The following is a 17,473-nucleotide window of genomic DNA, read 5'->3' on the forward strand; positions in this document are numbered from 1 at the left end:
AGCTGTGGCTGAGCAGTCAGACCTCCCTCAGGAAGAGTTAGGCAGTATGCAAAGTATACACAATAGGCACTCAGACACAATAGCACAAGCAAACACTGACCAGAGCTTTGGTATCAAGGTTTATAATTATTTATTTAAAAACACACTGATTGAAACACTCCAGCAGTATTATTGTAAATCACTCTCAACACAGTTACTATTATTATATATACATCCCTTATCAGACAAGTCTTAGTTAACACCACTTATTTCCAGACAGAGGTGAGCGCTTAACTATAGATGGCACTCCAATAAGTTAACGAAAAAGGGAGGGAAAAAGGCAGAATGTAGGAAAATACACCACACTAATACTTAGGAACTCTTAAGCAAGGCAGGAAAGTCAAAAGTTACTCGTGAGCCAAAGTCCATAGGCCGGGCCCACTCTTGGAGAGAGCAGGGCACAAATGCACCCAAGATCACACAATGACAACAGGCTTAAAAAGTCTTGCAGGGAGTTCAGAAAGGTTTTAGTTAGGCTCAGAAAAGTTTAGCCAGAGTGTCCCAGGCTAACCCAGGTTCGAAAGCCGGGGGCTAAATCTACCCCGTACAGCCGGTTGCAAGGGAAGCCAGGCGGAACACGGTACCTTATGTGGAAAGGATCCTCCAGCTGGGGCAGTTGTTCCTGGCAGCGGGTGCAAGTCACAGCATCGTCCAGAGGAAGAGAAGATCTCGACGTGGAGGAAAGATGAAGGTCGTTGCACTGCCAGGGAAGAAACCAGCCGCAGAGTTTTCTGGTTAAAGGTACTACCCTTTAATTTGCGGTAGTGGTAAAACGTGGTATCCCGGTTGCTGGGGTGCTTGGCACAGGCAAGGCGGCCACGAGATGCTCCAGCAAGCGTAAAAGGAAGCAGACTGGTTGTCCCCACCAGTCGAAGGAAGAAGACTCTCCGGGCTGGAGATCTCCTCTGTCGTTGGGAAAAGTGGTGAGACGGTTCAGCAGGGCTCCACCGGTGGTGTCGTCATAGCAGGTCGGCTCAGCTTCTCCCTCGTCGGAATCTTAGGTCCTGTGGCGACTTCTAAAGTTCCAGTCCCAAAAGCCCTGCTTTTATGCAGAAAACCCCCATTCACTTAGCCTAGCTGTCACTCAAACATGCTAAGTGGTGAGCCGGCCGGCTCACCACTTGGGCCATTCAGGACGGAGTGCGACTTGAATTGCCTAGGCAACTCAGTCCAGGGTGCCTAAATCCCCCTCTACACCCCCTAAGTACCCCAGACAGAGTGGCACCACTTTGGAGGGCTTCTGTGGAGAAGCCTGCCAAAAAGTGTAACAAAGGGCTCAACTTGGGTTGGAGTCACAGAAGCAAACACAGATGCCATTTTAGAACCGAGTTCTGGCAAAAAATACCAACCGGAGAATTAATATTAAATAAATAAACCGGCGGTATGTTCGAGGGTATAGGAATTAAATAATTAACGTTGGTAGCCTCGAACAATGGGAAATCCCATAGAGATATATTCGCGGTTGAATATAAAAAGTAGTATCCACTGCCACCAGCCAAAACTTGATCAGGGGGGACGGAGACGTGCCCCCTCGACTAACAGACCCCGGGGCAATCGAATTGCCCCGGCCAGTACGTCCACAATATGATGGTTTGTACTGGTTCTGTTCAGAATTTGAGACTAGTAAAGTCAATGGTGACTTTACATGCCCTGGGAGACAGTAGTCAGTCCCAGGGTATGGAGTCTATATTGGGGGACCACTATGACACGCCTGTGTTACTGCACTGAGGGTGCTGTGTAACACACATCACAAAAACACATGAAGCCCTATGGAGTAAAAGACCCCATAGCCCATTAAGCACGTCTAGAGTCAAATAAACACACTCAAATCATGTCCAAGAGTGAGGGTAAAAGAGTCTCACTCTTGGCAGGAGAAAAAAATAAACCCCAAAAATCCAGCAAAGCTGCTGGGGGACTCACTAGGTTAGGAAATTCAGCCTAAACAGAGAATTCTCCCAAACACTCGGCTCACCTTGTTGTTTTCTTTTGTCCCCAGGTGCCGGAGTTCGGCGAAGAAATGATGGAGGCAGTGCCGAATCGAAAGATGCTGCGAGGACTGGTGAGTTTGGCACGGCGCTGCAGCTGGAGATGCGACGCGTAGTGAAATGATGTTCTTTCCAGGTCCGGAGACGAAATGGATCCGGAATCAGGTCAGGAATTCGAAAATAGTTTGTTTTTTAATCTTGTCCTTTTCTTTCCTCTTTGTTTTAGGAGCTCCAGATTCGAGGCGGGCGTGGCAGAAGACTGGATGCTGACTACAGGCATGTGAGCGTTACGCTGCTGGATGCAGAATACGCAAAGCGTGTGCTGCTGTTTGGGCGTGGTTTAAATAGCCTCCAAAGTAGTTCCAGGTAAGAAGTGCCCCAGAACCACGCCCGAGAAAAAATAGTCCCTGTAATAAAATAGTCCCATCCAGGCTTCACGTTGGCTTGGACTCACTTGCAGCATGGTCTGCATCAGGTAAGTAAAGTCTATGAGCCTGGCGCCTATGGCGCCAGGACTGATTTCTATGATGAGCCTGCGCCTAAGGCGCCAGGACTGAACCCAAACAGCCCCCAGCTGGGTCTGTTGGGGTTTTAATAAATATATGTATGCCTGTTTCCGGAGCTGATGGGCTTGGTCCTGAAGCCCGGGGGTAGGCATCATGACAGAGACAGGCTCGCTGGATCGTGATGGAGGACCTTGCGGTTCTGTTGCGTCAATAGATACTGATGCGCTTTGAGGCGAATCGGGGACCATCGGGACAGGTGCTGTAGGGTCGGGTACCAGACCTGCCGTGCCCTGTCCGGTGCAATTAGGATCATAGCTCACCTCTGTTCTTTCAGGCGGCGTCGTATCCTGGGAATGAGGGGAAAGGAGGGGAAGGCATATAGGAATTTCCCCGTCCAATCCAACGAGAACGCGTCTCCTACTGACTGGCTCTTTGGGTATCTGGAGGCAAACATTTTGCATTTCTTGTTGGCCCTGTTGGCAAAAAGATCGAGCTGTGGATAGCCCCATAAGGCGAAGATCCGTTGGGCTTCCTTCTCGTCCAGCTCCCACTCGTGGGAGGACGTGCAGTCTCTGCTTAGCTTGTCCGCTACGACATTGTCCACCCCCAGAAGGTGTTCCGCCTTGATTTGGACTCCATGGTGCAATGCCCATGCCCATAGTAGTTGAGCTTCTTGAGATAAGATCTCTGACCTCGTGCCTCCTTGCTTGTTTGTGTAGTGCATGGAGGTCGTGTTGTCTGTCTGTACAGTGAGTACCTGTCATGCTACTACCGGAAGGAAAGCTTTCAGTGCCCACTGTATGGCCCTGAGTTCCAACACATTGATGTGGAGTTGGGACTCCTGGGTTGACCAGGAGCCCTTGGTTTGAAGGTGCGCAAGATGAGCACCCCAGCCTGAAAGAGCGCGTCTGCCCTCAAAAGAAGGGTCGACTTTGGTGCCTGAAACGGCATCCCTTGTAAAAGGTTTGCACAGCATTCCACCATCGAAGAGCTTTATGCAGCATCGTTGGAATCTGGATGATGTCCTCCCAAGAGCCGAGAGCTTGTTTCCTTTGGTGGTCCAGTGCCTCCTGGACAGGCCTCATGCGAAGCCTGCAATTTGGTATGAGGAATATACATGAGGACATCATGCCCAGGAGGGATTTGGAAGAGCGCACCAATGTCGTTTCTCTCCCTAAGAACAAAGAGGTCAAGCAGAGGATTGCTGTTGCTCTTTCTGCCGACGGTCTCACCCTGGGAATGTTGGTGTTGAGTTCGGCTCCAAGGAAAAAGACTGTCTTGCTGGGAGCTGGGCAGTATTAGGCGAAACCTAACCCTCTTAAGAGATTTATCGTCTTTGAGATTGCCAAGGGTGCGCTTGAGGCGGAACCTGCTCTTATCAACTAGTCTTCCAGATAAGGAAAGACTTCTGTTCCTTTCCTCCTGAGTTTTGCAGCCACCGGTGCCAGGCATTTTGTAAAAACTCTTGGTGCCGATCTCAAACCGAACGGGAGCACTCGAGATTGAAAATGAAGATCGCCCACAGTGAACCTGAGGAATTTTCTGTGTGCTGGGTGGATTGGTACTTGGAAGTATGCATCCTCCACCCTGCGACCTCTGACCATAGGAAAAACGGTTAAAACCTCTGTACTTCGAGGATGAACCTCAAAAAGGACGAAAAGACTGGCAATCTTTGTCTTTATCTTTCAAAGAGCTGATTGGCACGTGCCGTGTCCGTTTTGATTCCTTTGAGGTGGTCATCAATCTTTTTCCTTGACCATCGAGGGGCATGTCTAATATCTGAGCTTGGACCTCAGGTCTGAAATTGGTAGCCTTCACCCAGGCCTGCCTTCTCAGCACTGTGCCGTGGGCCATCTGCCGGAAACCTGACTCCTCCACATCGACTGCTGCGTCAATCATGTGATCCGAAGCTACCTCCCCATCGGCGATAATCAACCTGGCTTCCTCCTGGAATTCTACAGGTAGCTGTTTGGTCAGCTTGGACACGCAGAGCCAAAGCTCATGGTCAAACCTCGCCGTCATGGCCAGCATGTTTTGCCACTCTGATGGTAAGCGATGTTGATGCGGATACTTTCCTGTCCATCGCCTCTAGTTTGCGACCATCCTTGTCCGGTGGGGCTGATAGAGGTGATGCTGGATTGGCCAACTTTTCCTAGCTGCCACTGTGATGACTGAGTCCGGTTTTGTATGACCTCGCAGACAAAGAGGTGCAGACTCAGGGGCTTTGTATTTTTTCTCAGGCATGCAAACTACAGCCGGCGCGGATAGGGGTGTGGCCAGTATCTTGGATCCAGACTCCCAAATGGTGTCGACAAGAGGAATGGTAGTAACAGTTCTCCTACGTCTGTCCCTGTGCTCATAATGCACCAACTTCTTCTCCTCAGATGTGACCTGTAACTGAAACAATTCTGCAGCTTTGTCGATGATAGTATGAAAGGAGACTAGATCATCCGGTGGTGAAGAACCACCCGTAGAATCTTTCTTCCTGGGCTTTCGACAATGTAATCGCGCCATTCGCTAGTAACAGAATCCTGCGTGATATCGCCTTCTTCTGGTTCATAAAATTCTCTGAAAGGATCTTCCTTCCAGTCTGAGACCGAAACAGAGGATTGTACAATCGTTGGATCTCTAACTGGAGATCTTGTTCTATTTGACGATGCTGGAGAAGGGACCCTTGTCGGTGAAGCACTGAGTGTCCTGCTCCTACATCTGCGCGGTGGTTCCGGTGAACGCACCCTTTTCTATGGCCTACTCCTGGAAGGCGAATGTCTTGGCGTGCTTTGTCGAGGTGAAAAATCCCTCTGCAGGGGGTTTGGCTCCCTCGGTACAGCTGACTTGCTTTTTTCATTTTGACATCTGTTGAACTCCTCAATGATCCTTTGCATTGATAACATGAGCACAGGATCATCAGGATCAGCAGGCATCTCTGTAGTAGGTTGCCAAGGAGGACTGTGTTCTTGAGGTGTAAGGCAATGCTGTTCTTCAACAAACTCAGTGTCTGAAAACTCCTCCTGCAGGATGACGTCAGGTAGCTCTAGCATTTCTCCTAAGGGAGATAATTGTGTTCCCTGAGGTTCGAGAGCGTCTACAAACTGAGGCAGCGCTTCCATAGACTCAGGAAGACTGTCTTCATTGGGTGGTGTAACAGTGGCGTCAGCGAGGGGCGTTTTGCGCCCTAAATCCTCTGTCGGTAAATGAGCTTGCGGTGCCGTCGATGGAGCCGTGGTCGAAGATTTCGTCGACAGCGGGTCTGTGGATGAAGATTTAGTGGACGGTAGCTTGACTTTATCCGTCGCCGAGTGCGTGGTCGAAGATTTCGTGGACGGTACCTTATCCGTGGACAAGTGCTTTGTGGACAAATGTCTCGTGGACGAGTGCTTTGTGGGCAAATGATGAGCTTCCTTCGTTGATGATTGCTTCATGGATGATAAACTCGCTAACGAGGACTTAGTCGTGGACGAAGCGGTTTTGCCGCGTAGCGGCCGTTGATGAGGGTCTCGTCGACGGCTTGGTGGATGACGGGCCTCTATTTTTACCGCCGCTCGTAGACAGCTTTTCCGTGGATGACTTGCAAACTCCTCCTTACCTCTGGAGGTCGTTTATGCCGTAGAATGCTTCATCTTATGGCTTGTAGAGTCCTGGGGAGGTAGGAAGCTTCCTTTTACTCTTGGGAGTGGGAGAGGAACCCCTTTCCACTGAAGAAGCCCTTCTTTTAGAAGTTTGCTTCTCAGATTATTTGCTGGAGTGAACAGGAGCTGTCTTTGCAGATTCCTCGTCTGAAAAAAGTTCCTTGGCTTCCAAATGCAGAAGAAGTCTTCTATGTCTGTCTAGTAGGGTCTTAGTTGAAAAAGACTTGCAAATGTGGCATTTCTGGATGTCATGAGGGTACAGACAGTATATACAGTGATCATGGGGGTCTTTCATATAAACCAACTTTCTCCTGCACCTCGTGCAATCCCCGAACAGGTAAGGCTTCTTAGTTGGTTGAAGTTCAGCCATCTGAAGCGAAAGTTCACTCAATGAATTCTGGGTCAAAATAAAGTTCTTAGAAATCCCAAAAACTAGTAGAGATAGCCCCTATCCAGGGGAATGTGGTAGAGTATATAGAAATATAAAATACTGTGAAAATAGAAGGATATTCGAAAAAAGCTCAGAGAGCTTGAGGATTCCCTGTGTCAATTAAATTGCAGTGAAAAATCTGAAGATGGCTGCCTGGGGCAGAGCTTAAGGCCTGCCACGTCATTGGTTGGAGTCATAAAGGACTAAAGTGAGGTGGAGGGACTAGACAATAGAATGGCTCATAGACCATAATGGGCTATGTACATGCATTGCTATTAGCAATGTGTGTATATTAAAAAAAATAATAATAATCATTATTTTATCACCGAGGATTCCCAGTCTGACGACAAGGAATATTCAAGCATGTGAATCTATGAAAGATCCAATGCTGGAGAAACAACCTTTCTCTCACGGAGCGATTCCATCATTGGCTTCAGGGCTTCCCTCTTTGCCAAGGTGGTTGCGGCTAGATCTTGGTATTGGGAGATTACTGCGTCCCTGAAGAGTATGCGGGGGGAGCTTCTAAACTTGCGCATGATCTCTTCTTTGATCTTGAAGAAGTGCACCCTGACTAGGACATCTGGAGGGGAGGTGTTGCTTTGTGTAGCCCTAGTTCTGTGCACTCTGTCGAGTTCCAGGGGGGCCCGGTCTGGGAGCGTTAGGATGAAGGGCAGAAGGTCATTAACGTAGGCCCCCAGCTCTACGTCAGGGATTTTGAGGGGGATTCCCCTCAGGCGGATGTTGTTGCGCCTGGATCTGTTCTCTGCATCCTCCTGTTTGAGCTTGAGGGCCTCGCATCTGGCCTCAAGCGCCGCAATTCTGCCCGCCCCCTCGCCAATTTTGAAGTTCTGTTCGAATAGGGCGGTTTCTATTTCTTCCATTCTAGATTCGATTTCCCCCACCCGCTTGTTCAGGGTGGAGATCTTGCTTTTCAGTTCCTCCGTCCCTTTTTGGTATTCTTTGGTGACTGCTGTGAGGAGGTCTTGGAGGTTCCCTTTTGTGACCCCCTGCGCTGCTTGGTCAGGGCCGGTTTCCACCTAGGCCCCCGAGTTGGGTTCTTCGGTACGCTCTCCCCATTTGGGTTTCTCCGTTATGGTGGCCGCAAATAGGAAGGTGATGTCTGCTTGTTTCGGGGGTCTGCGGTTCCTGGACATTCTGGGTTGCAGGATGCTTGGCACTTGGGTAGGGCCCCTCAAGCTGATCACAAGATGAGAACCATTTTCCCTGGCTAGGGCCTAGGGCCTGGGGCCTGGGGGGTGGGGGGAGCAGGGCCTGCAGCCCTCCGGGGCCTGGGCTCCGATGGGGGGGGGGGCAATGCTGTCTGTTGAGCTGCTGAGGAGGGCTCTCTGTGTCCAGAGGGGCTGTCTGGTGCCGGGGCCCAATGGGTGTAGCTCCGGTGTTTGCCAGCCGGTTAGCATGCACTGGGGGAGCTGGCGTGAGGAGGGGAGGGCACCCAGAGGATTTCTGTCTGTTGGTGGCGGGCTCCGTGGGCTTCAGTGCTCTGAGTAGTGTTCAGGGTGACAGAGGGGCATGCCGTGCAGGGCCCAGACTGCCAGAGCGTGTCACACATGTATGCAGCAGGGAGGGATCCTACCTTCCGCTGCTGCTCCAAGGCGGTGTGTGGTGGCCAGGCGAGAAGCAGGCCTCTTGGCGGGCGTCCGGGGGCCCACAGCCTCTTGACCGCTGAAGTAGGGTGGCAGACTGGTGAAGCGACAGGCCCCCGGTGAGGATGGTGCGGGCAGGCTGCCTGCCAGGCACGGCAGCTGCACCAGCGATCTCGTCAGCTCTGCTCAAGCTGAGGTGGGGGGGAGACTCCAGGCGTATCCCCAGCAGGTCGCAGGTCTCGGCTGACGTTCTTGGGGAGGGTGCCTCGTCCGCCGTGCCTCCCCTCCTTATTTTCCGGCTGGTGCCCCTTACATTACTTGCCCGTCCAGGATCGCAGGAGTGAGGCCGGGAGACTTCAGGCGCTGGGGGTCTCACAGCAGGTGAGATAGCAGAGCAGGCTGTTGCGGGTTGCCGATTTCAGAGCGGGGCCTCAGGGGGCGCTCAGTTGACTGAAGGGTTGGCCTGAGTGACTGCAGGAGCCCCCTCGCCACGAAGCGGGCCTAGGAGCTCTCCGTTGGCGTTGCGCCCGTCATCTTTGGTGCGGGCAGGCTTCACGGCACCCACCATAATCAGCTGATTTCTCCGATTTTCCGGCGGTCCCGTGGGCCAACAGTTGGCTTCTGTGTGCCAGAGCCCCTCGGGAGCCGGGGGCATCGAGCGGATTTGCTGCAGGATCAGTTTTACCGGGGCATATTGGTGTCGGCGCGTGGACACAGTCGGGAGCTCTTAGAGAGCCAGACCAACCGTCATGGTGCCAAGCCACGCCCCCCTCTGCAAACCTTCTTACATTTATTTGGTCTTACAGGGCTGAGTTGCTGGAGCTAGGTTTCCTCCTCCATACCTTCAATGATGAGTTGGTGGTGAATGAGTTCTTGCAGCTCCCTATGCTTTCCCAGCGTAGGGTGAGGAGTCAACACTGAGAGCATCTGGTAGTAATGCTGATGAGAAGTTGTGCATCTCTCAACTGTTATCCATTGCTGGGAACAAGAAGGATCTAGCATGGGTAGAGCCTTTATTGAGAACTATCTTCAATGCGAAAGCAGATAGGATCTCTAATTAGCAATACCCAAAAACAAACTAGTGATTTTATCATGGAACTCATGTGGCTACCATAATCTCCTTAAATGGTTGGCATCTCCTCCTTACTTACAACCGCTGAATGTAATTTTCCTTCAGAAAACAATTAAAAATGATCAACTGGTGCTCCAGGGTTTCTGTACCTTTTGTTCTTATGCAACTAGACCAAATGAAGGACGTCCTTCCGGAGGCTTAGCAATTGCCATCAACAATAATATGAATTGTACCACCAAACTCATACATGCCACCGAACATATGTTAGCAATTGAGTTGAAGTTTAAAGTAAATATATCTAAACCAGTATTGTTGATCACTTTATATTGGAATCCACTCAAACTAGCTATAGATGATATGTTTGATGAAATAGACAACTGTTTAGAGAATGCACTTATACATGACCCTAATTATGATATTATTATTGTGGTGATTTCAACTCATTGTGCCTCACTAGTTGTGATAACGTAGATGAAGAGCAATCTGAACGTGTGAAGAGAGCTAGGATGAGAGGCCAGAGATGGATAGCCTATTTTGATGATTGGGATTTGAGCTTTGTAAAATGCGCAGAGACTGGTCTCAATTATACTTGGAGCCGGCGACATCCATAATTGATTATTTCGGGGTGTCACACACTCTTGCGCATCAAGTAGACCCAGTGAGCATACACGCAATTACTTTTGGAGATCATGCTCCAATACAGTTATCCACTGGTATATTGTATTCAAATCACGCTGTCGATGAGCTGTTGCAATAACCCGAAGTAGAGCGTGGCAACATTGCCCTTAGCTGGAATCCAGCAATATGTCGACAGCTAGCTTGTCGAGTGTCCCGCGACTTAAACAACATCGATGAGCGGATTTTGCATCCATATCACTCTTTGTATCTAATAGAGGTGAGTATTACTGACATTTTTAGGGTTGCCATATCATCTCTTTTGAGCAAACAGAAAACTAGAGTACAAGTGACTGATCACGCGTACAATCACAGTGTAAAGCTGCTCAAACGTACGAAGAATAAGGAATTTACAACATTGAAAAACGACCATGTGAGCAACTCACAGTATTTTCATCTGAAAAACGCACTTTACAAATTTATAATAACAAACTTAGAGCACTTCAGATATTGAGGTATAATAAAGAAAACTGCGAACCCATTAGATCAATTTGTAATCATGATACGGGAGCTATTTGGGTAGTGATTCGACATCCTGAATCTCAGGGCAAAGTATGCTTGGCAGTTAACATCCCTGCCGAGGTCTGGGAAAGACACATAGCTAGGAAGTACCATTATTCCTCTACTTTTTTCAGCTGTGAAGCATCGGCTGACCCAGAGTTCAGATACTCAATTCTTAAATTGGGCAACTCATGATACTGAGTGGGCCATCAGCAAGTTGACTCACTTGAAAGCACCAGGGCCAGATGGCATTCCACCTTGTGCATATAAGGCGGATCCAGCTTTATGGGCAGCAATAGTAAAAAAACAAATTTGACTTAATTTTGTTGTCTGGTAATATTCCCGAGGAGGGGGGGGACCTCGATAATAGTCCCAATCTATAAGAAAGGTGACCCCACAAATCCTGACAATTATTGTCCTATTTCCTTAATCGATGCAGCTGCAAAAATCTTTGCCATATTGATCTTGCACGCCTTGGAGAAATATATCGATCTGCAAAGCATCCTGTCAAAATCTCAAACAGGATGCAGGAGAGGTATGAGCACTGTGTTAATCGCAACCGTAATGTCTCACATACTAGCTGGCACTAAAATGAAAGGTGCTTGTCCTGTGTACATGGCATATATTGACATGTCTGCAGCATTTGACACGGTTGTAAGAAACGTGTTATGGGTTAAAATTAGTAAACTAGGCATCCCATTGGTTTTGATCTATTGGATTGCACTGCTTCATAATCATACAGCGTACAAGGTGAGGGTAACGAGGGAAGTCGCTCACACTGAACCGGTCAGGACGTACTTGGGGCTTAAGCAGGGCTGCAATTTAGTGGCTACGCTATTCAACCTCTATTTGTGTGACCTTGACCAACAGTGGAAAGATGCAGGAATGTACGCAGTGAAAATAGGTAGTCTGCGTCTGCACTGGTTAGCTTTCACCAACGATATCATCTTGCTTGATCTCACACCATCAGGTCTACAAGCGAAACTCCATCTCTTCGAAGGAATCTTCTCATCTCCACAATCTTAGGCCTAATGCCTCAAAGCATAATATATTAGAAGGAAACCCCTCAGAAAACAATTACTCCCTAAGGTAGTAAAAGGAACCTCTACCTTCAAGAAGGGATTATAGAGACAAAATACAATAGCACAAGGTAGAGAAAAAGTAGTCAGCAGCGACCAAATATTATCACAAAATACAGCTTTTATTAATAATGATTAAAAAACATCATAAAAAACATACAGATGTTAAAACCTAGCAAAAATAAAGTGCAAGTGACACAATACTCACAATCAAATTGTAACAATTCATCTCTAGTCATTCAACAGACTAGGTACAAGACTCCTATTGACAGATTAATGTAGTATATACAGGAGGAAAAAATATCGGTCAATGACGACCCAAATACATAGACCAGTAGATCTAATCCCTGGTAGTATGCCTCAGCATGTTTCAGTTCATGTGATTTCTTGAGAACTTTCTTCAGTAGGAAGTATTTTGATCCGTCACTTTCTTTTTAGCATTCACTGCAGCACTTCATGATTCTAAAGTGCTTAACCCAAAAGGAGGTGCTAGCCTTTGGGGTCGAAGTAGTATAGAGGAAAGCTGGACAATGTTCCGTCTTCAAGCACAAAATGCACCCATTGCAGATTCAAATTCTCAAGGTGAAGCAAGTGGCGCCAGAAAATATAGATCTAGTCTTGGCGGGCAATGCAATCAGGGTGTAATCCTTTTCACTCCTCTCCATACAGTTTAGAGAGAGTCAGAATGGGGGATAGAATCCACTGCGCTCGCACAGACACACACAGTCTCGTATAATTCTAAATTTCAACTGATACAACTGAAAATACTGCACAGGTTCCACTACACACCAGCCAGACTACACTTGTTCTCGGGAGAAGGGACCGGGGCGTGTCCCCGATGCATCGGGGTGATGTCCCCGATGCTAAATACTTCCACATGCTGTGGGATTGCCCAAAATTACAACCGTTCTGGGGTGAAGTATGCACTGTTATGTCGGAAATGGTGGACTGAGAGATTCGTTCCATCCCGCTGTCCTGTCTGTTCCACATATTCGACACTCCCATGGGCAGCGTGAGCAGACTTATAAAACGGTGCCTTCTTCTTGCTAAACGATGCATATTACTGAGATGGACAAGTGCAAATATCCCCAACAAGGATCACAGGTTGAAAGATGCTGTATGGGCCAATATATGGAGGAACACTGGGCACAAATGCAACCAACTGACTTTCGTCCAAGGAACATTTGGGGGCCACTCACGGGCTACATCTTAAGTGGGTCGTCAGCTGCGGATTGGATCCCAAATCCCTGAGTGTGTTACAATATGTAACCTGCCTATGAAACTTGTTAAATGCTCATCCACGATTATCTCCATGGTCCCCCCTTCCCCGCAACTGTTCCCTCCGGTCACTGCCCCAGAGACACCCCACCTCTGCGCCTGCTGACCCGCTACCTACAATGCCAAATATACTGTACTGTCAATTGAGATGTATTGCGTTGTGTTAATAAAGAAAGTTTAAAAAATAAAACACAGTCTTGGGGAAGTCTTCCTGGTACTGTTGTAAATGGCTGCGCTGGTATGTTGAAGATGTCTGATGGTGTCAATGCGGTGTCCATGATCAAATGGATAACCCTATATTTAGTACGGTAAGGTCCGGGACAACCCAGGCAAGCTGTAAGAGAATGAGCACATGATGTCCTGCAGTATGGAATTAAATTGGTTTATTGAGCGCTGCAATGTGGATAGCAATCGAGGCTGGAGGCTCCAATAACCTGTGCCATTTTGCATTTGTATCTTAAGCAGGAAAGAACCAACCATCTATGGAAGTACCAATTCCTCATTGTAAGGCACAGTATTGTGTTAACCTCAGTGGAGTACCTTACACTTTGCAGGAGGTTAACACATGATCCATATCAGTGGGAGGGAGTGCCAAGTTTGCGGTATAATAGGAATTACTACAGCATGTGAGAAAGACATGAGCACTATCCAAACCTGATAAAATATATTACAATGACTGTTCATGCATGACTTGGGGCCCAGCATTATGAAAAGGGAAAACTAGTTTAGCACTGAAGAAGTGGTTTGAACTATTTTTTTTAAAGTGGTGCACTAACAGAGAAGTTCAAAGCCAGCTCTCAAGACGGCTCAGTGTTTTCAAAATCGAATGCCCGATCATCTACATTGCCAATCATCTGACTGCAGTACATGTGCAAGTGGCAGTGCACAAGTGCACAAAAGCTTAGACACAGCACAGTACCTTGCTATGAGTCTGGTGCCATCTTCGGTATGATTTTATTACCTACACTGCAGTACAGTAGATAATGTAACATGTTGGGTTTGGATAAAACATATGAATGGACTGTGCAATTGGACTGTAGCTTCACAGAGTGGAGTTGTGCAGTTCGTTTTCTTTTTAGGCGCATCAGAAAATAAATAAATCTGAGGTGGCTGATAAGATGCAGAGTATTGTATTGCAGCAAAGCGCACACTGTTTGACGACTGAGAGTACTAATGTCCATGACAAGTACTGTATGTGCAAGCAAAGTTAACGTGACCATACAAAATCAATGCAAACTTTGATTGTGAGGAGTGATATAAGTTCTGGTCTCCATCACTGATTGAAGAAAACCTTTTTATGTCTCTCTTTTGTATTCATTATCTTGGGTCTTAGGAATATAACAGCCCTTTATTTGCAGCATACTTGTCATGTGGATTTGTCAACTTTATTCAAATAACTGATCATCTCGCCCACATGTAAATCATAAGAATAGGTGTTTAATGGTTACATAGACTACCTGGCCATTGGAAAATAAATAAGACTCAAAAATGGTTGTTTCAACAGATGCGCATGTAATTTTGGATTCGTCATAATTAGAAAATAAGCATTGTCTATGAGTAGCTACAAAAAGAAAGCAGCTGGCAGCTTTTGCAAAGGGGATGCACCCCAAAAAAGAGACAAACTGATGTAAAGCAATATTTACACCCATTCAAAGGTACACCAGGTTTAGAAAATAGGTATTTATTTGTACCAGAATAAAATAATAAATCTAATGTGTTACTGCTACAAGATAAAGAGATGCTATATTTACCTGCAACAGACTGTCGCTTGTAAAATGTTAAATATAAAAGTCCTCTAAATCCAAGTATGCCTTGGATTTAGATACTGTGCTACCTCAGATAGAGAGAGGGTCAAGGACTAAATGTAATTTCCAGCTAGTGATTATCCAATTCAAAATTACTTTCAGCGCATGATACATCTGTCAGAGGACTTTGTGCATTTCTTGTACTTAGTGCTATTGATATTATACAATAATTACAATAGCCCCCTCAAAGTGCCCATATTCTGTAACGCTATAAATAGTTCATAATGAATTAGATATTGAGGCTTGAATATAAAGAAACAACTTTGAAACATTAATAAGATCACTGAATGATAGTATAACAATTGTAATATATTGTTTTACAGACTTTTGGCAGGGGACAAGAATATTTCACAATAGGATCTGAACTGTAGTTGAACTATAGTAGAAAGAAATGTAAAGACAGCACAATATGACACATAACAACACTATTACCTTTCCTTTATTTGTAGTGCTGTCGGTCTTCTTAATTCTTTTAGGAGTCTCATCAGTGTACTCAAATTGCAGTTTATCACACGACAACTTATTTTCAGGCCGGTCATCGAGAATATTGTCTGAAAATGGATCAGTTTGTTCTCAGATAAACAGTTCATACACAGCAGCACAATTATCCATTAACAGTACACTGTGTCAAGATAGAAGATACTGGATGAAATCATTGAAAGCTAATAAAAACACAGGGTAATGCAGAATATTGGGGCTTCATTGGTGGGAGAGGATAGAAGTGTATAATTGAAGTCCAATAAATGTAAATCATGTATGGTGCAATGCAAACAATATATTCTGAGAGTTTTATCAAACATAATGACTATGCTATACCTGGAGAGATGTGTGATATTAAAATACTGCTATATAGAACATTTATATAATGTAAACTGGAGATTATTTTAGAATGTTTGTACAATAGATATACAGAGTACCAAAAATCTATATAGTGTAATCTGAAACGTTGCTAGGTGTATAACTGTTTTATGTATTTAAATGTATTTATGAAGTATTTAATGGGGTTAACCGAATAGACTATGATTGACTGACTGAAATGTTATGTTGCTGTGCTTTTATACTGTGCCAATTCACCACTGTAGTAGTTTCAGGGCACCTGATCCTTGTCTATGGCGTTTTGTACATGATATAATGAAAGTCTTTAATAAGCTTGCACTATGATGTTAATTTTGCATGGTGAAAATGCTGATACATGTACAGAATTCTGTATACACACTACACAAATGCCATATGACTTGCAGTCTCATCCAGTGAAAGTGGGGGTTGGCTTCCTTTCTTAGATATATTTTAGAAAAGTATAGGATATTAAGGGTAAATGTCCAAAAACTAACATATTTAGGCATCTCATTGGTACATTCAGGCCATGGCAAATAAACTAATTGTGCCTGGGACTTACGTACTAAGCTAAGTAAATGCTGTTTTGGAACATCCAGAGCACACTGTCAGGCCAGAAGAGGGCAATTAAGGGGTACTGTTTGGTAGCTATTGACATGTTATGCAGTGAGGTGGGTTTACAGAACCCCATTGTAACATGCGAGGGGGTGAGCAAGATGAGGCTGGGTTGGTCTGGCTGCTACCTGATGTGCCCCCATATGGTGAAATGAGTGGGATCACACCGGCTCACCGCCCAACCAAAGTGTAGTATCATTCTAACCAATCCGGAGTGTCTAAAACACTATCATCAGTGGTGTTTAAAACCCAAAACCTCACTAGATAGAAAAATGCTAAGAACCATTTGGGCACTATTCAAACGGTGCAGATATCAACCTTGCAACATGCCCAGAGACGCTCCACGTACCCAGCTGAATGTGTGGAGTTCAAGGATTCTACATGTGCTAGTCTCCACGCTTACCTGATGAGTTGCAAAAAGGGGCGAAGCAACAGCAAGCCAAACAGTTGGGTAGAGAAGCCGTAGGAGGCTGCGTGTCAGCCTCTGGTGGACGCAAAATACGGTGTACAGAAGACCTACTGTAATAGAGAATCCAAGACTGCGCCATCATCGCCTAGTGCCTTGTAAGTAGTGAAAATAGGTGTGACAAATTCAGTAATTAACCAACCGAAATTTAAAGATCTGTTATGGGAAGCTGAATGAAGAGCCCATCAGAAACCCTAAGATAAAACCGTAGGGGCCCAAGCCAATCACAAAGGCAGATACAATTAATGAAACCCCCTAGCCAAAATAAAAGAGCCTGGCTGAGCCCAGAGATGAGGGAAGCAGACCAGGAGCAGAAGAACATGCAGAAAACTTGCCACTTCCTGCAGGGAGTTTGCCACTTGGTACAAGGTGGGCACAATGCTGAAGAAACTACTGATACAAGGAAGTCTGACAGGGGTCTAGGAGAACCTGACCAACTAAATGCTGAGAAAGCAGGTTGCAGAGAGACATGACCGACTGCGACCCGAGAACAAGGTTGTGGAGAGAAACTGGCCAAGCAAACGTTGCAAATCAAGATCATGGAGACACCTAATCAACTGAATCCTGAGAAATCAAGGGGGTTTATTTATTTATTTTAATTTTTGTAACGCGCCAACATGCCCGTGGGCCTCAGGGCGCACACAAAGACAAGACAAGAACAAACAGGCACATAAGGCAGAAGAGGAGGGCATAGTCAATGAGTTATTCCAGGTTGAAAAAGTGAGTTTTTATGGCGCGTTTGAATACAGTATAGCTCTGGATCTGCTGTATCCGGGCTGGTAGTGCATTCCAAAGAAGGGGGCCCTGAGCATCAAGAGTGGTGCCTCCAAATTTGGCTGTCCTAAATTTGGGGTGTTTGAGGACGACTGCAGTGGATGAGCGAAGATTTCTCTCATTAGGCTCGGTACTAATGCGGGCTGACAAGTATGTCGGACTTCTAAGACTAAGGCATTTG

General features: G+C 46.3%; 1 protein-coding gene across 6 annotated transcripts in view; it reads right to left on the minus strand.

The window, feature by feature from the left end:
• PLCE1 (phospholipase C epsilon 1) overlaps positions 1-17,473 on the minus strand; it is a 3,624,599-nt gene that overhangs the window by 934,182 nt on the left and 2,672,944 nt on the right. For all 6 annotated transcript variants that reach the window (XM_069611343.1, XM_069611341.1, XM_069611340.1 and 3 more), the window contains one exon: positions 15,036-15,154. In XM_069611343.1, coding sequence (XP_069467444.1) covers positions 15,036-15,154 — 119 coding nt within the window. The remainder of the gene's footprint in view (positions 1-15,035; positions 15,155-17,473) is intronic.

The sequence above is a fragment of the Ambystoma mexicanum genome, chromosome 8 (genome assembly GCF_040938575.1).
Source record: "Ambystoma mexicanum isolate Mex_15411 chromosome 8, UKY_AmexF1_1, whole genome shotgun sequence".
In the NCBI taxonomy this organism is placed as follows: domain Eukaryota; kingdom Metazoa; phylum Chordata; class Amphibia; order Caudata; family Ambystomatidae; genus Ambystoma; species Ambystoma mexicanum.